This window comes from Lagopus leucura, unplaced genomic scaffold, assembly GCF_019238085.1.
Source record: "Lagopus leucura isolate 7727_CA_CO unplaced genomic scaffold, USGS_WTPT01 Super-Scaffold_774, whole genome shotgun sequence".
NCBI classification, from domain to species: domain Eukaryota; kingdom Metazoa; phylum Chordata; class Aves; order Galliformes; family Phasianidae; genus Lagopus; species Lagopus leucura.
In genome coordinates, this window is record NW_024962258.1 from 6,570,866 (window position 1) to 6,591,558 (window position 20,693).

At 39.5% G+C, this 20,693-nt stretch overlaps 1 protein-coding gene across 10 annotated transcripts in view; it reads right to left on the bottom strand.

Annotated features, from left to right (window-relative positions):
- The window catches only part of SEMA4D (semaphorin 4D), a 104,422-nt gene that overhangs the window by 6,220 nt on the left and 77,509 nt on the right, over positions 1–20,693 (bottom strand). For 6 of the 10 annotated variants that reach the window (XM_042864878.1, XM_042864871.1, XM_042864875.1 and 3 more), the window contains 10 exons: positions 20,090–20,183; positions 19,254–19,367; positions 17,836–17,987; positions 15,925–16,100; positions 15,655–15,811; positions 14,723–14,945; positions 13,277–13,392; positions 9,793–9,965; positions 9,509–9,552; positions 6,051–8,419 (listed from right to left, as the gene is read on the bottom strand). In XM_042864878.1, the coding sequence (XP_042720812.1) occupies positions 7,503–8,419; positions 9,509–9,552; positions 9,793–9,965; positions 13,277–13,392; positions 14,723–14,945; positions 15,655–15,811; positions 15,925–16,100; positions 17,836–17,987; positions 19,254–19,367; positions 20,090–20,183 (2,166 nt within the window). In that variant the 3' untranslated portion in view covers positions 6,051–7,502. The other 4 variants (XM_042864877.1, XM_042864876.1, XM_042864881.1 and 1 more) reach the window with 3 other exon arrangements.

Below are 20,693 nucleotides of genomic sequence, written 5' to 3' on the forward strand. Positions count from 1 at the left end.
TTAAGAAAATGCTCATGTTAAAACACAATATTCAAGCAGATAATTAAACACCAAACCAGTTTGGATATGTAGACAGGTACATTTAGGCAACAATGAATGATACTTCACGTCGTTAATTTTGAAAACATTGCTTCATCATAGAAATTGCATTCATTACTCTTAACCTAATCCAGTCTTAACTCTTTTAGAAGGGAGACAGCTAACACTGTGCAGCAGAACAAATATGCCCTTTCTCTGCCCAGCCCTCCATAATGCCCAGTGGTGGTGTCATCGTTTGCTCGTTTCCCAGGTGGGTGTCATCCTCTGTTGGTGCAGTGCCTCTGCCCCTTGAGGTTTGCAGGAGCATCCCATCAGCCATGTGTTAACCTTCTTCAGTTGCGTGCAGCATTAAACTGGGTACCAACCCCCCAACTTTATTCACTGAAGTGGGGTTTACATTCCATTTTAGCTTAAAATCAAGCAGTATACCAGGAGGTGAGGAATGGAGTAATACAGCTGTAGATGCAGAGCAGCATGCCAGGGACCCCACTTGGTTGTCCCCAATATCACATCTGCTATATAGGCATCAAAACCTAACAGGCATACAGCTTTCCTTTTAGATACCAATGTAAGAGTGGGTGATTATGGATTACGAGTGGAGCTGATCACATAAATCGGGGAGTGGGATGGAGCTGGGGCCAGGCCAGTCCTGCTGGCAGAGCTGAGCCCTGCAGAGCTGCCCTGTGGGTCTGGGACACAATGGGGCTGCTCAGAGCGGGTGGCCCAACAGCTGCTGCCAGCGAGGAGTACTCACACCTCTGTAACAGATGGAGAAACCTTTCCAGCTGGAGAGATCTGAGCCCAGTGCAGCAGAGCAGGTGCTGTCAGCGTGGCCCAAGGCTCCAGCAGTTGAACAGGTGCCTTCAGGGACTGCTTGGCGGGGCAGTAGGAGCTTGTCATGCACAGCTGTCATACAAGCATAGCATCACTACAGTGGCCATCTACAAACATGAGATGTCTTCCTCCAATGCTAGCTTGTTGATTCCTCAGAACTTTTCCAAACATCACTTGAACTTAAAAAAAAAAAAAAAAGTAGAATCTGGATTTAGCATTCACTATCGAGCTGATCACCTGAACTTTCAGCATACCACGAGAAGCTCTTATTCAGAGCAAGGATTAAGTTTTACAAGACACTCAAGAGATGAAAGCACAGGAAAGGTAATTGTGTCCTGAAGCACCAAACAGTTGCAGCCCGATGAGGCATGAGCATTTCTGTTGGTGCTGCGAGCTGCGCAGCACCCAGAGGGGTTAGTGGTGGAGCTGCAGGGGGAGGGTCACTGAGCTGTGATGGGGATCTCTGTAGCGTTCTGAAACCAGTGTGTTTGTTGGACCTTCAGTGTTTGTACTTCAGTTAGCTGGGTTAGAAATTATGATCAATACATTACCATTCTAGAAAACAGTTAAAATAATATGACAACAATTGCCAACAAAGAATTTAACCTCAAACAGCTAACAGTTTGTTCTGAAACACAGCTCATGGTTTGTTAGCTGGCAATGGTGCAACAGTGCTGCTGATAGCCAGATCTGAGGCCACACCAGTGTGTGCACAGCACAGGCACAGCTGCACTACTCAGGTGGAACATGGCTGCCCTCCCATGGGCAGAACAGAGCTGCAGTATGGCTGTCCCTGCTCCCCAGCACTCCCAGCTGTGCTCTAAGTGGAGCCAGAGCATGGCTGTGTGGTTGGAACCCAGGTAACTGCATCTGGAGAGTAATTAAGTGAAATGAACTGGGGTCTGGCAACAAAGAATTGTTGCACCCTCAGCCTGAGTGTGCCTGTTTTCCCTGCCGTGCCCACTCTGTCCACCATCTTAAAGCCATGACGTTATCTTGTAAAATAAAACGGAAAACAAAAATACCTCTGACAGTAGAATGCCTTTTCAGTCTCCTTTCTAGAGCATACAAACTACAACCTCTGCTCAGCTATCAGTGGACAGACCCAGTAGTGACAGAGAAAGGGGTGAGATGGGCACCCATTGCTGACAAGGGTTAAAACAAAGCAACAGCTGCAAATCAGCTCCCACCTCATCAGCCATTACACTTTCTGTTACATACAGCATTAGATATACAACAGAAGCTGTCACAGATTCTGCAGTACACCTTTTATCTGTGCTGCTGAAGTCTCACACGCATTACATGCAGGAGAGAGGTGTGCACAAAGGCCTGCACCAGTGCCATCTCCCACAGGTTCTCCTGTCCCGTGTCAGCAGGGGCAGCAACTGTCCTCGGCCCTAAGAGATCTTCCAATGGAGAACAGTTTATTCAGACAGCGCAGAAGCTTCTCACAGTGCAATTTCAGGTATTTGAGGAGTATCAACCTGCTGAATTTTCTGAGTGCTTTGCCAACATATGGTGCAGATGGTACAATCTGGCAGTGAATGCACCAGGGCACTCACAGAGCTGTTTCACTAGGACACACACAGGTGTCTCACAGTGTATGACAGGCTACAGCCTGAATGTGGTTTGAGATGTTTTAATCTTAAAGCATATCACAACAGCAAAAATTAGTGGCAGGCCACAACTATCCATTCTTACTAGAATGACTTCCTCATGGGGAAAAATATTTCAATTTCTCTTACATTCTAAGCATTGATAAAATGCCTAAAGTCAATAAGAAGAGATTCTCCAACTGCACCTTGTTGCTCATTGTGTTTCTTAGATTGGCCACAGGTTTCACACATAAAAGAAAACAGAAAACATTCTATGCAACATAAAATCTGCTGTTGATGCCAGAATTTAAAAACGTGGCATCCACATCATGGAACCTACTGCCACTAATTTCAGTTGGCTTGCAGATATCACTGAGGAGCCACTGGAGGGCTGAAATTCTTCCTGTTTTGAAACTAGAACTGCCAACAGCCAGGGAGGGAAGCATGGCCTTAGAGGGCCTGTAGGAAGGGTGGGAGGGCGTGCCAAAGAATGCAGTAACAGGGCAAGGAGAACAGCTACACCTGAAAGAGGGTAGATAAATTACATGTTAGGGGGAAACTTTTCATTCAGAGTGCAGTGGGGCCCTGGCACAGGCTGCCCGGAGAAGCTGTGCGTGCCCCATTCCTGAAGGTGCCCAGGTCGGATAGTGTCCTGAGCAGGCTGTGGCAGGGGGCTGGAACTGGGCAGGCTCTGGGTCCCTTTCAACCCCAACGCTGCAGGTATTCCTGTATGGGCACTGCAATCCACCGCAACAAGATTATATACTTTCAGGGTCTTTGACTTTTAGGCAGTATATGGTTGATTCTCTAATCTTAAGTTATTATAAAAGTTATAATATTTTTAAGGCATTAACAGAACACTTAGAAGAGCAATCTTAACTTTTAAAGTTATCTCCTAGGTGCAGTTTAAATAACAAAGAATGTGATGTGCTGCAGATCTGTCTGAAGGAAAGGTTTTAGTCTACTAAAATGGCTTCAGGTAATGAATATTCAGTCAGAGCAGGAATCACCGGAATAAACAGTATCATCCCACACCCGCACTTAACTCCATCAGACTCTGGCAGCCACATATGCTTTATGCTGACACTGGCCCTCAGTCAGACTGCCAGCAGCAGCACACCAGAGAAGCTGGTCTGTAAGGTGAGACACAGAGCACTCAGCAAGGTGTTGGCACAGCAACCCATATGAAGGCAAAGACAAACCCAGCACTGATCAAAGTTAGGGCCACTGCTCCAGTGAAGCCTCACCACAAAATCTCAGAGTCCATTAGAGTGGAGCAGTGTAGGACAGCTTGTTTGCTTTAGGGGGCTGGCCTTCAGCCAGTGCCAGGCGCTTGGCACAGCTTGGCACATGGCCACGTCTGGGCCCATTCTGCATTTGTGCTGCAGGAGCACTCCTTGAGGTTGAGCTAGGTCTGTAGGTCTGTAGCAGTCTTCTCATTGCCCTCACTCTAGCTCTTCCCCTGCACAGCTTCCTATGTAATTCCAAGTGTTGCTGGAGAGAAAAAACTTTCTATGAAGCTCTTGTTACACTGACTTATGAGTGATGCACCTTCCTCCCATGAGGTGGGAAGCTCTCCTGCACCGCTTGTACACAGCACTGCTACAGTGCACAGCCGCAGTCTGTAGGTGTGCATCAGGCACCCACCTCAGTGCCACTGCAGAACGGTTCTTTAAAGAAGGACGCCAAGTTTGCAGAACTGTTATTTTCACATATGAGGGTTAGTTTTAATGAGACCAAAAAGCTACAGAACAGATAAGAAAAGCTTCTAACAGCTAAGGGGAGGAGTCAGGTTTCTGGACAGCATAGAGTGGACAGGATCTATCTGCAGGGCAAAAACAACAATAACACAATGTTGCACACTGATCATTTGCAAATGCACTCAAACTGTTGCTCAGCACACTCAGGATATGGTAGGATATGGGTTGCCTGTAACAAGTCCAAGGATATACTGCATTGGACGATGGTGGTGCCTGTGTTAATGAAGCTTGAAACAGAACCAAACTAGGAACTACCCACACTCCACCACACCTGAATTCAGTGCAGCTGAGCACATCATCAGCTCACTGCTCCTCCCGTGCCCCAGACACTGCAGTGTTTGCCTGGTTACCAAATTGCTTGAATCTTTTGCAGTATTTACACCATTATTCTGTGATTTTTTTTCCATGGTGGACAGTAAAAGGTATCAGTGTCACCAGCAGCAGTGAAAAAATTATTCCTACCCACCTGGACCCCACAGCTAGTTTCTAGCCATGAAAATACAAATCATGTCTTTGGTAAGACCTGCTTTAATGAAGATAGCTGCATTTTGACCTGATTCCATGTAACATTTAACAATCACAGACATACCAGTAAAAAACAATCCTACTTTAAAATTAATGTCTAATTTTTAAAGGACAGAAATTACATTTTAAGACCTGTCTAGATGCATTAATTCTCACTTAACCAGGCAAATGCTGTCCAAACAAAAACTGAAAGACAAATGTTTAATTTCTACAGAAAAAAAATAGCTTTGACTTGCTCCCATTGATCACAGACAATATATTCCTCAGAGAATGGAATTACCATTACAGTACATACTTTATCATCTGAAATAAGTAATAAGGGATAACCGACCAGGTCCAAAATAAGAGCAAAATCCAAATCCAACGGTATTTTTTTTAATTGCATACATCCTAACAATGAAGATATTTACCTACTACACATCCATATGCATGCAAGTGCATCATTCAGCATCCAAATGAGCCTATTGAAGTCAACTGACTTTGCATATTTAAACAGGCTGCTAAATGAGAGAATTTTGCAGGAGAGTGTCTGCAGTGCCCAATTTGCAGCAAAAGCATGTTCACAATACATTCACAAATAGTCTTTTTCTTTCTTTTTTAAGCATCAGAAAAGAACATACACTGTACATGGCCACATATCCAAACCTTTAGTGAGGAAAATGCTAGTTCACGCAGGGCTCCTCCAACTTACCTGTGGCTTGGCAGAAGAGGTGGAACGATCCCCGAGCACTAACATGCTGTGCCTGGTCATTTAGGAAAGGTTGCAACAACATGACCTTTAGAGGGCTTGTGCTAGACCAAACATCAGGCTCGATACTGGTGGGTGAAGGAGGTGGACCACATCCCACACAAGACAAAAAGGAAGTACCAGTAGGAGGGAAAGGTATAGGAGATGAGGCTGTGTGACAGAAGAGGACAGAAAAGAAAGAAAAAAAAATGGTACTAAGGAATAAAGTTACAAGAAATACATCACACATTGAAGAAATAATGCAAAAAGACAAATGAATTTTAGAAGGGTTATAAAAGGAACTATCCCCAGAGGCTTACGACAAAACACTTTTCTCCTTCACTCACGTCTTTTTCCATCCGTCCTATCCCCCAGAGGGTTACAACCCAAGTAAATAAAGCCGAGAAGAGAACCCGCTCCAAACTGGTGAGAGTTTTCTTTTTTTTCCCCTTAAAGGAAGCCACAAAGAACATCAGCATTTGCAGTATGTAAAGGATTGCCATTATGTCAACTTTCATAAAAGTCAAAGTGTAATACAATTTATTTTAATATTTATTCTGTTATATGTACATAATTAAAAATAGAAAAATAAAACCGAACTGAATCTTATAAAATATAAACTGTTCACACTAAGATGGTTGAAATTAAAGTTTGCATGAAAGTTCAACATAGAGAAGCAGCCTAGGTACACTGCTATTTACTGTTAAGATGCACTCCTAGAATATTTACAGAAAGATGCAGTGAGAGGGACAACTCTCTGTGGAACTGTACCACACTAAATGCTTTTAGAGACAAACAGTGCAGCTGTGAAGCAGGCTTAAAACAAATGCACATTTTCACTTTTGCAGACACGATTCAAATGAACAGTTCAAATTACTGATTGTTTGAGGAGCTCCAGTTTCAGTCTCCAGTTGCATAAGAGATTAGAAGGTGTCATCCAGAAAGGGTGACGCTGCAAAGATGTGTCACAGGAAGTTACCTCTGAATCAGAAAAAAGAAAAAAAAAACATCCCCAAAGTTTTCTTATCAGGCTGTATCCTAACAGTCCATTCCAGTGAGTTGCAAGATGAGTTACTGCAGAGAATTTTCAATTCCTTTTTTGCTTTCACAGTGCAAAAAACCTCTCTCAGTGTCACCGCGAAGTGACAGCTGCTTGCCTGTACTGTTTCATTAAAAAAAATAATCAAAAGAAAGTGGAAAAATCCAATGGTGTACAGAAAAAAAACAACAGGTGACTACGTCCAGCTTGGTTAAGGAAAATAAAACGTTTCTAAATCTATCATTTGTTCTTTTCCCTTCTTACTCCAGTCCACAAGTTTTATACCGATACTGTTATCTAAACTTCTAGAAAGCAGCGAGAAAAAAAGCCTTTAAACAAGATTATCCCTGAGAATCTTACACAAATCAAGCCAACTATATATCCCCATATTCTTTAAAAGCTAAGATACTTAAAAGTTAATTAACTTTAACCAACTAAAGAAATCTAGCGTGCCAAAACACAAAGCATCAAATGAAAAATAATCACTAGAAGCAAAGAAAATATGTCCCAATTTGGACAATAGTCTATAATTTACCAATCTGATAAACTAAACTTAATTTCCAATTTGGAATGCAAATTAAACTAGAACTTTTTTTAATGGCAGCTAAAAGATTTGCAGACTGAAGTACTTTTTAAAGCCAACTAAATTAGTTACTCTTATCCTAAGGAAGAAAATGGCCAAAAAGGAGTGGGCAGCTGTTCACCAGCATTAAGTACCCCATGTGTGGGTAAGAACCAGGAATAAACAAATGGGGATCTGAAACTGGCCATTTAAAGAAACCTGATAGAACAATACAAGATGCTATGGTTTGCAGACAACAACACTGCTTCTGTATCTGGTGAGATCTGAATGTGAAGTGGCTTGCTGTGTAGCTGAAGCACATAAAGCTCGCCTATGGCTCAGTGGTCACAACCATGTTCTTGGCGCTCAAAAACAGCTGTAGTACCATGGTTAATTTCCAACACAGAACCAACGCTGTCCTTCAGTCTCCCTCCACATCTGAGTCAGCATACTTGAGCTCACACTTCACATCAAAAGGTTTGTCCTTGGCCTCCCTGGGCATCTGTGCATCCCTGTCCTGCAGCTGTCCATTCCCACAGTCCGGCTCCGTCTCATAGCCGGTGTCATGCGCTGGCTTTGGCTGCTCCCCACTTTGGTGGCTGACGCTGCCTTGCTCCACCAGGGTTTCTTTCACGCTCTGTTCACAATCAGAAAAATCTGACTTTGTTTTTTTCTTGCCAAGCAACATGACTGAGCGAAATTTCAAGCACTGCCCTGGCAAATACCCTTTGTAACAATTGTAGGAAAGCAGGCACAAGAAGAGAATAAAAAAGAAGAGGAACAGGAACATCAACAGGAAGTTATCGTTTGACTTCAGAAACATTGTCTTTTCAGGGACTGTGTCAGGAAGTGAATTGAAAAGCTCTATGTTGGAGGTTGCACTTGTTAGGACAGGGCCAATGGGTTTTGTTATTATCCTCGCAGTTGTTACCGGTACAATCTGAGTGGTTGAGGTTTGAGCAGTAGAGCCCTCAGTTGATACAGCTGACACTTTTGGTACATCACTATTACCTTCTATTGGTGCAGCTGCCACAACTGGGCTTGCTGTAGTATGCTGGACTTTCTTCAGTTCCAAAACATGCTTAGCTAACACCTGAGAGAATTTCTTATTCTTCACTTTTTCTTCTGACAGACACTGGTAAACACCACTGTCTCCTTCTGATAAATTGAAGATGAGCAGTGCCTTTTCCAGTAGACGGTATTTGGGACTCTCCACTCTCAGTACGTCATCCCTGAATTTCCAAACTACCTGTGCCAGATTGGACTTCTGAGAACACTTGAGCTCTGCTGTGCTCCCATGCTTGAATGTATGCTGTAGCGAATTCTCTCTTACTTTATCTGGAACACCAAAATAAACGTGCAAAGCATCAGCAATGATTCCTGTTTGATCTACTCTGTACAGTTTCATGAGACTGTACTAGTCATAACAGAAACGCAAAGACTGCAGTGTTAAGATTATCTCAAGACCAAGATAACAGCATGCAAGTCTCTGTGAAATACTAAACTACAGGTGTGTACAGGACACCAAAACAGATTACAAGATCAGACACCTCAAAAAGCTCCAAAACAGCTTCCACTTCCAGAAAAGCAGGGGAGACTTAGTTGATCCAAATTGAGTGTGCCTCTAAGTCATCATTTGAAAAAAGATGCTCAACTTTGTATAACTTTCAAACCAATTAGTATATTTTAAGTAACGACAAAATGTTGAAGAAATAATTTAATTTTAAGAAATTTAAGTATCAGTACTCCAACTCTCTTCTGAAAACATCAGTAACTATTGCATACCCACAATACAATACGATAAATGAGATATAGCTAACAGGTCAAACTCTCATGGTTGCCCTAGATAAGAAATGAAAGCAGAATAAATAATGTACTCTTTTCTGCAGTACAAATGTTCTCTAACACTAGTCTTCTTTAAGATTTCCATAATCTGATGGCAGCAACATACACGAGAAAGAAAGGACCTGCAGTTACTTGTCTTAAAATACACCAGAGGGTACTTCAGCTGCTCTCTATGATGTACTGAGCCTCCCTCCCCTCTCATAATAAAAGCAGCTTTTTCCAGCATCATTTCATCTGATCCAGCACAAACAATCAAGCATTTAACCAAGACTCACAGTAGAATGTCAATTGTTATTTTATCAGAGACAGAGACCTCTGTACTAGAAGTTGTTATGGTAAATAGTACTTTCATTCATGAGGTGCTGTTGAGGTACCCCCATTCATTTCAGAACTTTGTGCACTGCACACTGAAATGTACACGAATACAAACATTTTAAGAGAAGATGAAGGCTGTATGGATGCTCAAATACGAAAAAAAAAAAAAACAAGAGAACTTCATACACATTAAAATATAAATGAAAATCTAGATACAAGTCTTTCCTATTCCACCTGGATAAGTATTCTTCACAGAATGTAACTCACCAGAACAAGAAGATGCATCTCCACCTATGTTCTGAATCCAATTCCTGTGAAAGATAGTGCAAGTATGACAGCTTCAAATGTTATTCCCATGTCAGTCCATCCTCTAATGTAAGATAAATTTTATCTCATCTAAATAGCACAAGCTGACATTTTTTATGTAGGCAATTAAAGGATAGGAAGAAGCATGTGTTTGAAAACAATAAGTTAAAAAAAAAATCTTGTTAAGATAAGGTAAGACAGACAAAGTAAGACCAATTGCAACTATAGTCAAAGGCTGCCATTACCTTTCAGTTTCACTTTCTTGAAAAATATCAACACAAGAACCCTCAAGAGGTTTCCAAGCACAGTAAGGATCCCTTGCTAAAACGCAGTCAAAACAAGTGGTGTACATCTCACAGAATGCCACAGGAGATTGAACCACACCAGAATTTGAACCAGCGTAGAGGTATCTTCTGCTCTAAAAACAAAACCAAACCAAACAAACAAAAAAACTTCACATAAACAAGCCTACACAGTCAATCACATTTGTGAAGCAACTGAAAAATTATTAAAAGAGGTGCATACATACTTGTATGCTTGTAAAAAACATTTTTTAAACATTTAGCGACACTTGAAGTGAAAATAAGTAAAAAGAACAGAAAATTACAATCAATACACTTTATAAGAAAGGAAAGTAACTGCCTAACTGTGGCTCTTATATATCAGTTTTTTTTCCATAAATATGAATTTACTGATAGACTTCATGGAAGGAAAGACAAGCATGTGCTAATGACAAAACTGCAGTGGTTACAACCATGCCTGAAATGGGAAGGTTTTCTATACTGCTCCTACATCTGTTAATCCAGGGCAACTCTTTGCCTACTAGTCAGGTCTCTGCAGCCCCAGTGTCAGCCTTGAATCTTGTAGTTGCTTACTAGCAGTTACTTCCTTGAATCCTCTGCAAGAAAGAACTGTGAATAGCATTCAAAGGAATGAATGTTGGCATAATGCTTAGCAAAAGGGGGATGTAAAGAGAACAACTGCCTTACCAACTGTTCCTGGGGATCTGCAAACAACTCTCACACTATGTACAACAGGAAAACATTCACGCTTGTTCTGATCATCCTTGTCATAAAAGACTGAAAGAAATGAGTGAAATAGGCAAGTATGCAAGTTCAGGGAAACTGATGACTAAAGGTACACTGTGAATTTACTCACCACTGTACAAAGCCTTGGGAAATAGGTTTGCCCTGCAAAGAAATGCCATAAGCAATCTACTATCTAGTATCTCTAAGACAGTGCATACAAAGCCAGATAGCACGCTCCACCTTGGCAATGGATTTACTTCCTCCTGAGTTGAATACCAAACATATCAGCACTCTACCGCAGTTTTCATGGCAAAGAAGTCAGATTTAAGCAACAACTGGCTTTTTCTGAATTGAAGCTGCACAGATTTTCAGTATGTAGAAACAGCACTTGGGGGATGCCTTCTCAACTCTGGCAGGATGAACGCTGTCACAGAGCAATAACAAATCAGAGCAAAAACCATCCTAGTAAAGCAAGATTCGTCCTAAACATCATACTCATGATAAAGATTTATTCTTGACATCAAGAACAACTTCAAGATACATGTACAAACAGAAACAGTAGGGCTGTATTTAGATTTGGAGGCTTATTGTTATGTTTTTATTTAACTATATGAAGAGGTATTATTAAGTTCATGAGAACTTAAAAGAGGGTAGTCTCTTTAATGCAATGAACACAAGAATATGCATTTTTGAGTAAATGAATGCTTCACTGTGGCTAACAGGATTCTCTAGAGGAAGATCAAGCACAAAGTACTTTAGATCCCTCATGTGTGAATTTCAAAGGAAAACCTAACAAGATACAAAACTGAATCAAAAAAAAGAAATGTACGTTACTGGAAGATGGGACTTCCAAAAAGAACTAAACTTCAGAGACATACATTCAAATGCAGTCTTTCATACTAAAATCTAGCTTAACACTAGTCTATGCTGGAGTGTCCACATAAATAAATTTGCAACATCAAAACATGGAGGGCTTTCTAGGAAAAGCTTCCCCTGGTTCACTGCTGTCTGTCTGTCTGTCTTTCTAGTGTTCTGTTGGCTAACACCCAAGCTAACAGGGCAACACTGCATGAGGGTATCAGTGCCTTGATATGGTTACAGCTGGTACATTCAGGGAGTTCGTAAAACAAGTGGAGAGCAGAACAGACCATTGCAAAAATCCAGACATCTTTCAGCCAGACAGGAGCTAGAGGATCAGCTCTGTTACTGACAGCAACCCTCCGAGCAAGGTGAAGGTATATGAGAGTTCAAGGCCCACTGTCAAGAACAGGAAGTACTGCTCTCCTATTGTTAATCTGTTACTATGGTATGCCACTACACGTATCAAATTACAACTGTAAGAACAACTTGCTCTAGGTGACCCTGCTAGAGCAGGGGTTGAACAAGATGGACCTACAGATGCCTTTCAACCTTAACTATTCTTTAATTCTACACCCTGGCCAGTGTGATGAACAACACAGAAAAACAATAGATTCCACTGAAATCTATGGAAAAGGAAACTTTTAATCACATGACTTTGACTTGTCTGTCAAGAGCACACTCTATTTTCACAATACTTCTTTCTTTTACACAGACTACTACATATGCAAGATGAGCTGAAAAGAATTCTGGGATAATGGTCTTTCTTCATGGAATTGATCATGTTGGAATAGCTGCTCTTAAGATATCTTGGCAATACTCCTAAATCCCTAACATCAGAGCATTTACTGATTGCTGGGTACTTACTGAATGTCACTGATAATGTAAGATTATCAGACACTTTTATTCTTTCACAGAATTGTAGGGGTTGGAAAGGACCTCCAGAGATCATCGAGTCCAACCCCCCTGCCAAAGCAGGTTCCCTACAGCAGGTTCTTTCCTTAAGAAACTCAGAAATTTCACCAGTTGAAGGGTTTGATGCTACAAGCTATTATGGTAATACTTTTGTAGACATTCATGGATCTGCATGTCAGAGTAAACAGGGCCAGAAGACTAGTGTACAAAATACACAAAATGATTGTTCTCCAACTGTTGAAAAATCACTCAACAATTAAACCCAGTGAATGTTCAGTAATGCAAAACATCACTGTGTTTGGAGTCTGTAGCAAAGCTTGTGTCGTCCAGCTGTGGCTGAAGCCCTATCTGGCTGGCATGACCTCACCAGTAATCCCTTCCAGAGCATTACAATAACAGCAACACCAACATGCTTAGTCTCCTAATAAATCTTCCAGACAAAACTAGCCTGATAACTCGGGAAAAGCAAAAATCAATTAAGTACAGAATCTTCAGTTTGTTAGAAAAGGCTCTCTCCACTAATGTCTGTTTCAGAAAAATATTTTCACTTCTCTATTTATTTCCTGGGAATTTTTCCTGGCCTCAAGGGGTCAGGATTCTTGCACCACTCCTAACCTAAAAATCTGTACCTCTAAATACATTACAGCTTTTAGCTCCTGCACAACCGCAGTAATACTGCATACCTGCATTCCCATTCCACAACCACACATACTTTCCCCAGATGTAGACAACCTCAAAAGCTTGAGATCTATCAGCAGCAACAGAAATTATCGGGGAAAATACTGATACTACTACAGAAACTACAGCTGCAGATTTCCACAGTCTGCATTGCTTCATTATGATTATTTTACAAGATGGTAGATAAGTTTTATAGAACAAAAAAAAAAAAAAAAAAAAAGATGAATGCTGTGATGTTTGTAGCACCTACTTTTTTGGATGAAAGTATGAGTGTTTGAACTGGCTCAAAGTTTGGGAAAAGCTGTGTTTCTTCAATAATATGCATTCCATTTTCATAGCTGATAGCTTTGTGCAGGGCCCCTTGATCTGCAATAACATAGCAATGTATTTAAGTGAGATTCTTAAAATAAAAAGGCAGGCAAAAATGAACACTTGTTACAGTTTGAATCATTTATCCAGCTGAGACTTCACATCAGCCTGTGCCAATGGTAAACATAATACCTGCCACTGCAAGGAGTTCTGGAAAAGGCCTTCTGAAATAAAGAATGGCTTTCAGGGATTATCTCATGTATGTTTAAGCAAAACACTACAGTTTTGCAGTTTGCAGAACGGCTTAGGTTGGAGGGTGACTTAAAGATAATCCAGTTCCAACCCTCTGCCATGGACAGGCTGGGAACCCACTAGATCATGCTGTTCCTGCACAGGGTGCCATCACACCTGACCTCAAATGCTTCCAGAGATGGGGTGTCAACAACTCCTCTGGGCAGCCTGTGCCAGTGCCTCACTGCCCTCTGAGTAAAATATTTCTGTGTAACATCTAACCTAAAATCTCCCCTCCTGAGCTCAAAGCCTCACCCCGTCATCCTATCACTTTTAGATCTTGTGAAAAGTTGGTCCCCCGCCTGTTTGTAAGCTCCCTTTTAGAAGTGGACTATGAACTCTTTACAGAGCCTTCTCTTCTCCAAGCTAACCAAGCTCAACTTTCTCAACTTTTCTTCATAGGAGAGATGCTCTAGCCCTTTAAACATTCTCATGACCCTTCTCTGAACCTGCTGATATACTTCCACATTTTCCCTGTACTGGGCTCCCATACTTGGGGTACTCTAGATAGGACATCAGGAGGGCACAGTAGAGGGAGACAATCATCCTCAACCTGCTGGCCACCCCTCTATTGATACAGCCCAGGATACTGTTGGCCTTCCAGGCTGCAAGAACACACTGCATGAGACTCCCAAGTCCTTCTCTGCAGGGGTGCTTTCAATGAGTTCTCCCAGTCTGCATACATCTGGGATTGCCTCGACTCAAGTGCAGTATTTTGCATTTTGCTTTGTTAAACCTCATTAGATTCTCATCTGTCCACTTTCCAAGCCTATTCAGGTCCCTGTGGATGGCATCCCTCCACTTCTATTGTGTCAACTGCATCAATCAGCTTGGTGTCATCAGCGAACTTGCTGAAGGATACACCGAATCCTACTGTCAATGTTGATAAAATAGTTTTTTTTCAATTCTCGTCCTTCAGCAGCTCCTCAAAGCAAGCAAGGTTATCCGTGTACTTACCATGGTTCCCCATTTTTTCTATGAAAATACCACATACTGTAAAAATATTATAAATATGTAAATATGTTGAGTTTCTGTTAGAGCACACTACTGCCTGAAGAATAAGTACATTATTAAAAAGAATGTAAGCAGAACTTACCTGTACTGATGAACATAACATCATACATTGTACCATTGAGTGCTCTGACTCTGTCTACTACAATCTGGGTGTATTTCACATCTCGCTTTACAAGGCGTGGTCTGTCTCCCACTGGAGTCACTGAATCATCCATTAGCGGATGGTCTTTAACAAACTGCAGTGTTTTGTCTGGTAAATTCAGTGAAGTCATGTAGTTCAGAGCTCTGGCTTCACTGTTTATACACTGTTATTTAAAAATACAAGAAAGAAATAATAGAGAGAAAAGCAAATTATATCATAGCAGCAGATAAATGCATTTTCTTCTGCATTATACTCATCCTGGAAGGTACTCAAGCTCCACAGCACCTTGGTTTCAGCAACATGCTGATCTAAGCAAATGGTTCATACAACATTTTTATTTGGACCCAAAATATATTACAAGAAAATACTCCATGGATTCCCATGTTTCTTAACTACCTTTAACTGTAATCCTACTCATCAGTTGCAGTAAGACAATTGCAAGAAACATGAGTGTGAAAGAGACCCAGGACTACAAGCATTTTAACTTGCACAGCAACACCTGCTGGACCTAGTAAGACAATGCAACAACTTTTACAATTTTGTTCACTTGAACTAAAAAAATCTCTGATGCTCCCTAAGGCATACTATTATCTTTTTCACCACTAGAAATTTAGTAATGAAATAATGAAAAGATAAAAACTGCAATTAACTGTATGGTATGTTTAAAAAAACACTGATTCCCAGATTCAAACTTTGAAATAAAATCACCTGAAGTGTCTTTCAGGAAATCTTTACAATATAAAGCATCTATATCACTGCAATCTAATACTACGCTTTAGTAGGACTGTTTTTATTGTATTTTTTCTGTTTGTTTGTTTGCTTTTCTAGTTTCTTTAGTCCTGTGCATCATATTCAAATTTACAGAAACTTACTGCACCAGGTCGAGGGTTAGGAATCTCCCCATTGTACCGTACCCACTTGGTATGGGACTGTTCTACTGTAGCACTCTGCATATACTTTCCTTTTGAGAAAACTTCTTCTACAGTAGACAAATTGTAGGCACACACAGCTGACAGTCCCACATTATTCCTAAAAATACAGGAATAATTAAAAAAAAATAATCACAGGAATAATTACTTGATTTAGCAACTAGCTGAGATCAAAAGTACTCATCCAGGGAAACACTGTAATAGCACACTTACAGCTGTGGGGTAAAGACTCCATATATCACTGGTTCCTTCAAGGTTGGAGACTTCAGAATAAAAACATCATTGATAATATTGAAAATTAAATTCTTATCAGGAATGGTACATATCAATCTGGCCTTGAGAAAAGAAGTCCATTTTTTCTGCAAAGTCCTTAATCCTCCTTGGTCCCTCTTTTGGCATTGGAAAAAAAAGAAAAGTGTCTATGAAGATAATTAGGCAGCAGTTTTGCATTTAAGAATCACAGCTACAAAGCTACCAAACTATTTTTTTCTCAATTTTCTAGCTGTTTTCGAACTTTTGTAACTAGTACACTTCTTCAGCATTTCATCTACAGCAGCATCAAAAACTGTTAATGTGCTCATATACAGAAAAGTAAGGAAGCCACAGAAATTATTTATTTATTTAGTTATCAGAGTAAACAAAAATAATGCAGAATGGTTTTTGTCAGCATCTGGAAATCAGATAAGACATTGTTCTTCTAAAAGAACTTAGAATACTAAGTTCTTGTAAAAGAATTTCAAATACTTCAGCATTTGAAAAACAGAGCTGAGAATGTACCTTTATAAGACACAAATGCTTATTAGAACAATTAAAATAAACATGGAGGTATTATACACATCCTTTAACATAAATCAGTAACACCACATTTGTTCTCTGACATCCAAACAGAAATGATTTATACTGTAATCTTGCAAGATGTACTTAACATGTCTGACATTAACAATTCCACAAGGAAAAAAATGCACAAATGGCCTAATACTGTGGGCAGTTACCACCTTCATGAAGAATCTGTAGTACTGAAAGATATATTTACTAGACTAGAAATGTCTCAAAATATTTAGTTTATGAGTTGCAGCTCTGTTATTTCTTTACAAAAGCAGGCATATTTGGACATTACTAATAATTTTTTTTTCATTATCCAGTGCTTTTATGCAAAGAATTGAAGAAAAAAATGAACATTTAAGTATATCTAATAAAACTGAAGTAAAATTCCCTTTAGAACTGCAATTTGCCATTTATTCCTTTTACTAACAAGCAGCAGCAATATATCTCCCATGTTCTGTGATACTCCTGTTCTGAAGAGTGCACAAGTTGTTGGTGGGCAGAGGGCCATAATATTAAGCCCCATGTAAATCTGCCTCCAGCTGCTTGTTCAGTGGAAATTTCAAGGCCACTGACTTGTTACTGATATTTTGACTTCCACATTTAAATATAGAAGAGTAAAGTCAAAATAAAACATTTCAACTTAATCAAAACAAAATGGCTAGGTAAGTTTCCTGTTGGAAAAAAAGTACTGAGGAAATTGATAACATTCCAATGAAAAGGGTATTTTGTACTGGCACCAACACTACTTGATTGAACCAAAATAATAAAGGTTTAATTGCACTAATTGTGGCAGAATGGTGACTGTCTTGTTTGTGGCTCTGGCAGCTCCACAGAAGTCCCATCTGCTATTACTAGCTATGACTACAGGACAAAATTATTTTGCTTGCATGGAGCTGCCTGAGAATAACTTCAATCTTTGAGAAACTTCCTATCTGCTCAACAGCAACTCAGGCTTTTTTTCCTTTTTTTTTTTCCCTTGGGGACTGTAATTAAGCTTTCAGTTTAAAATATAAAACAGAAACCAGAGTCCTTTTTTTGGTCATTACTGTTGTTCTCCCACACCCCCCGGGGGAGGACAGAACCCTCATATGTACTGAAATTTCACCATTAATTAAATTAAGTCAAATATTAGTTTCCAAAGCAACAATGAGACTTTGCCAGTTATAAGAAACTGGTTAGAAGTGCTGTTTCAATGAGATGAAGTTAAACAATTTCCATTTAATTTACAATAAATGTCATTTTTTTCACTAAAACCAAAATCTACTGTAATTAGTAAAAGGCAATTGAACCATGTCTCACCTTGCATACTCTAGCTATTCTTGGAATCATAAGTTTTCCAACAAACTCATATTCCACAGACACCTCAGTGAAAAAAAAGTATATCTTGTCATCTTCTCCATCTGTGCTGTTTTGATCTGCTCTTACAACATCAGCAAAAACAAAATTTGGCTCTACAAATATGAAGAGAAGAATTTTACATTATAAACAACTCTTTTAACTTCATTCTCTTGAAGACTCTCTACAAATTTTCTTCTCCCAGACCTTACACTGTATTTAAATGTTCTTCAGTTACTGATCTGCCTACACTGTTGTTAAGCCTGTGATTAGCATTTCTAAAAAAAGTACAGTAGTGGAGGAAAAAAATCAGCTATTTAACATACCATACCTTAAAGATCTCTAATACATCTTAGTCTGTTGTATCTCATTAGTCCTCATTGTTCACCTATATGCAAACATGGTTTTCTGATAGATCTGGATACCTGTCCTCCATTGCCCATCTCTCCACCCTGATGCAAACTTAAGACAAGGCATATGGTATATTTCTGTTCATTCACATTCAAGGATAGAATTAGCTACAATTTACAAGCAATAATTTGCCAGGGTTGGTCAGCTACCAGCACCTACAAATCTAGCAGCTGGCTGGACACATATGAAGACACAGTCCCACAGAAAAATTGTAACAAATCCAAAAATACTATCCACGCTCCCAAGCCCTATTGGTTTTCAACATGCATACTCTCATTGTTGTCATCCAGCCATGAAATTAGATACAAGATTTAGGTCAACTCCATCGTGTAAATCAACTTTATTTCAACTACTTGTATACAATATCAGCCACTTAGTATTTCTGCTGCTAACTGAAATACCAAAAACAACAATAATAACAGGATGCACTACAAACTCAACATTCTCTCCTTTTTGGACACTGTGTTGTTTTTTGTTGTTGTTGTTTTGATTTTTTTTGGTAATATGCTGACTTCATGATTTTAGTCTTTTTTGGGCCCAAAGTCACAAAATTCTGAGAGTGTGCAAAACTTGGCCAATTCTGAAAGTCAAGAACTGAGATTATCAGGAACCAAGAACATATTGGCTTTAAAATATATATGTTGAGGACAAGGAATATTTTTCTTACTGCATCACATGTATGTTGTATCATAGCAAGGATGAACAAATGGATATAAAATAAAACACAGCGCTTGTCATTCAAAGTCTGTGCATCTCTAAGCTGTTTTCATTGTTAGTGATGATAAAAGTTCTGAAATTTTAAAGAGAAAAAAATTCTGCTAAGAGCACACACCAATATAACAAAAGTCACTCTCTTTGAGACAGTGAACAACAGCTCCTTACCTCAGAAAGGAAGCTCAAACTCTTTGTCTGAATTTGTGACACCGAAGAAGGAAAAAAAATTTGATCTGTGTGCTCTCACACCCACTTACCATTAAGCCAAGGTATTGCATATTCTGTTCTCAGAGGACTCTGATGAGAGTTCCTTGAAATAATAGGTTCACTTCCCAAGAAATTGTAAGAAGTCCCAGAATAAAGCTCCTCATCTTTAAAACAAAAACAAATATTTTAAACTTTCTTATGCACTGTATACCAAAAAACACACATAAATATTTCAAGAGACTATGTTAGCTTAAACTTCTCACAAGAAAAGATAAACAAGAATTTCCTCTCAGTTGCCCCAGATGTGTCTTCTATGTCTGTATTTCTACTGACCATTCTCAGAGCTAACACTTTTACACTTCATTTATTATTTCTCTAACACAAGTACCTGGCAAAAGTCAGCACTGTTGGTACTGTAACATGGTACTTTAACACGTATCAAAATGTATCTAAGAAATGCCACAGAAGTTTTGGAACGAATTGTTTTTCTCTCTTTATGTGCCACCATGATTCAAATAAAATAAACAACATAGTGATTGAGCTCTTTTTCATTTCCTGTTTCACGTTACTCTGAACTTCCTTTTTATGATCTTGTGACACCACGATACAGCTATCAACTCTGGTTTTACCCATCAACATTTAGTCATCTAACCATGTGGTAATGTAGTTGCAATATGTACCTCACTTCCCTGTTCCGTTTCACCATGCGTCTTAAGGAAAGCTAAAAATTCTACTTGTTATTTAAATGGCTGTAATTGGCCCTATAGAGGCAGTCAAAGCACAGTAAATATCTAGAAACTATCTTAATAGTGAAAAATCAGAGAACAGTAGTGAAGAAGACTGAATATTTATACATCATAACAAGGTATGCAAAGACTGAACTTACCAACCATAACAGATGTGTAACTTTGAGCAGGATCAAATGGGCATCTGCCTTTACCATCTTCATTCTTACCTTCAAGCTCAAACAAAATTAAATTCTGCAAAAAATTAAGTTGAAAACCACAAGCCAACCATTTGTACTCTTTCTTTCAACCAACTGAATCATGCAAAGGTAAGTAAAAACCAACCAATAATAGACCAGTAACTTTCAGTGAAATGCCTATTTTCCCAAGATTGTAAAAAGTTTTCAGAAAATATGATCAAGTATAACAAAGAGAAAGAGGAAACTGAGGTAAGTAGTGTTAAAGAATAATAAGAAATAAATAAATAAAAATAACAAGATGTTAAATCCAAGCGTAGAACGAGAAAGACAGGAAAGAGAGATCTGCCAAAAAAACACAAAATATGAAAGGCGGAGAAATTAGGTGATGAAAGCCAAGAACTTGCAATAATTGAATTAGCTTGCACAAAAATTGTCAGTTTTACAAATTAAGAAGGTTTTCTGACGTGAGCTTAGCAATTTTTGTGACTGTTAAATTTGTCCAGGGCTAATGGCAGACAAACTTACAGGCAGGGGAGACAAAAAAGAACAAAGTTGAACATAATTA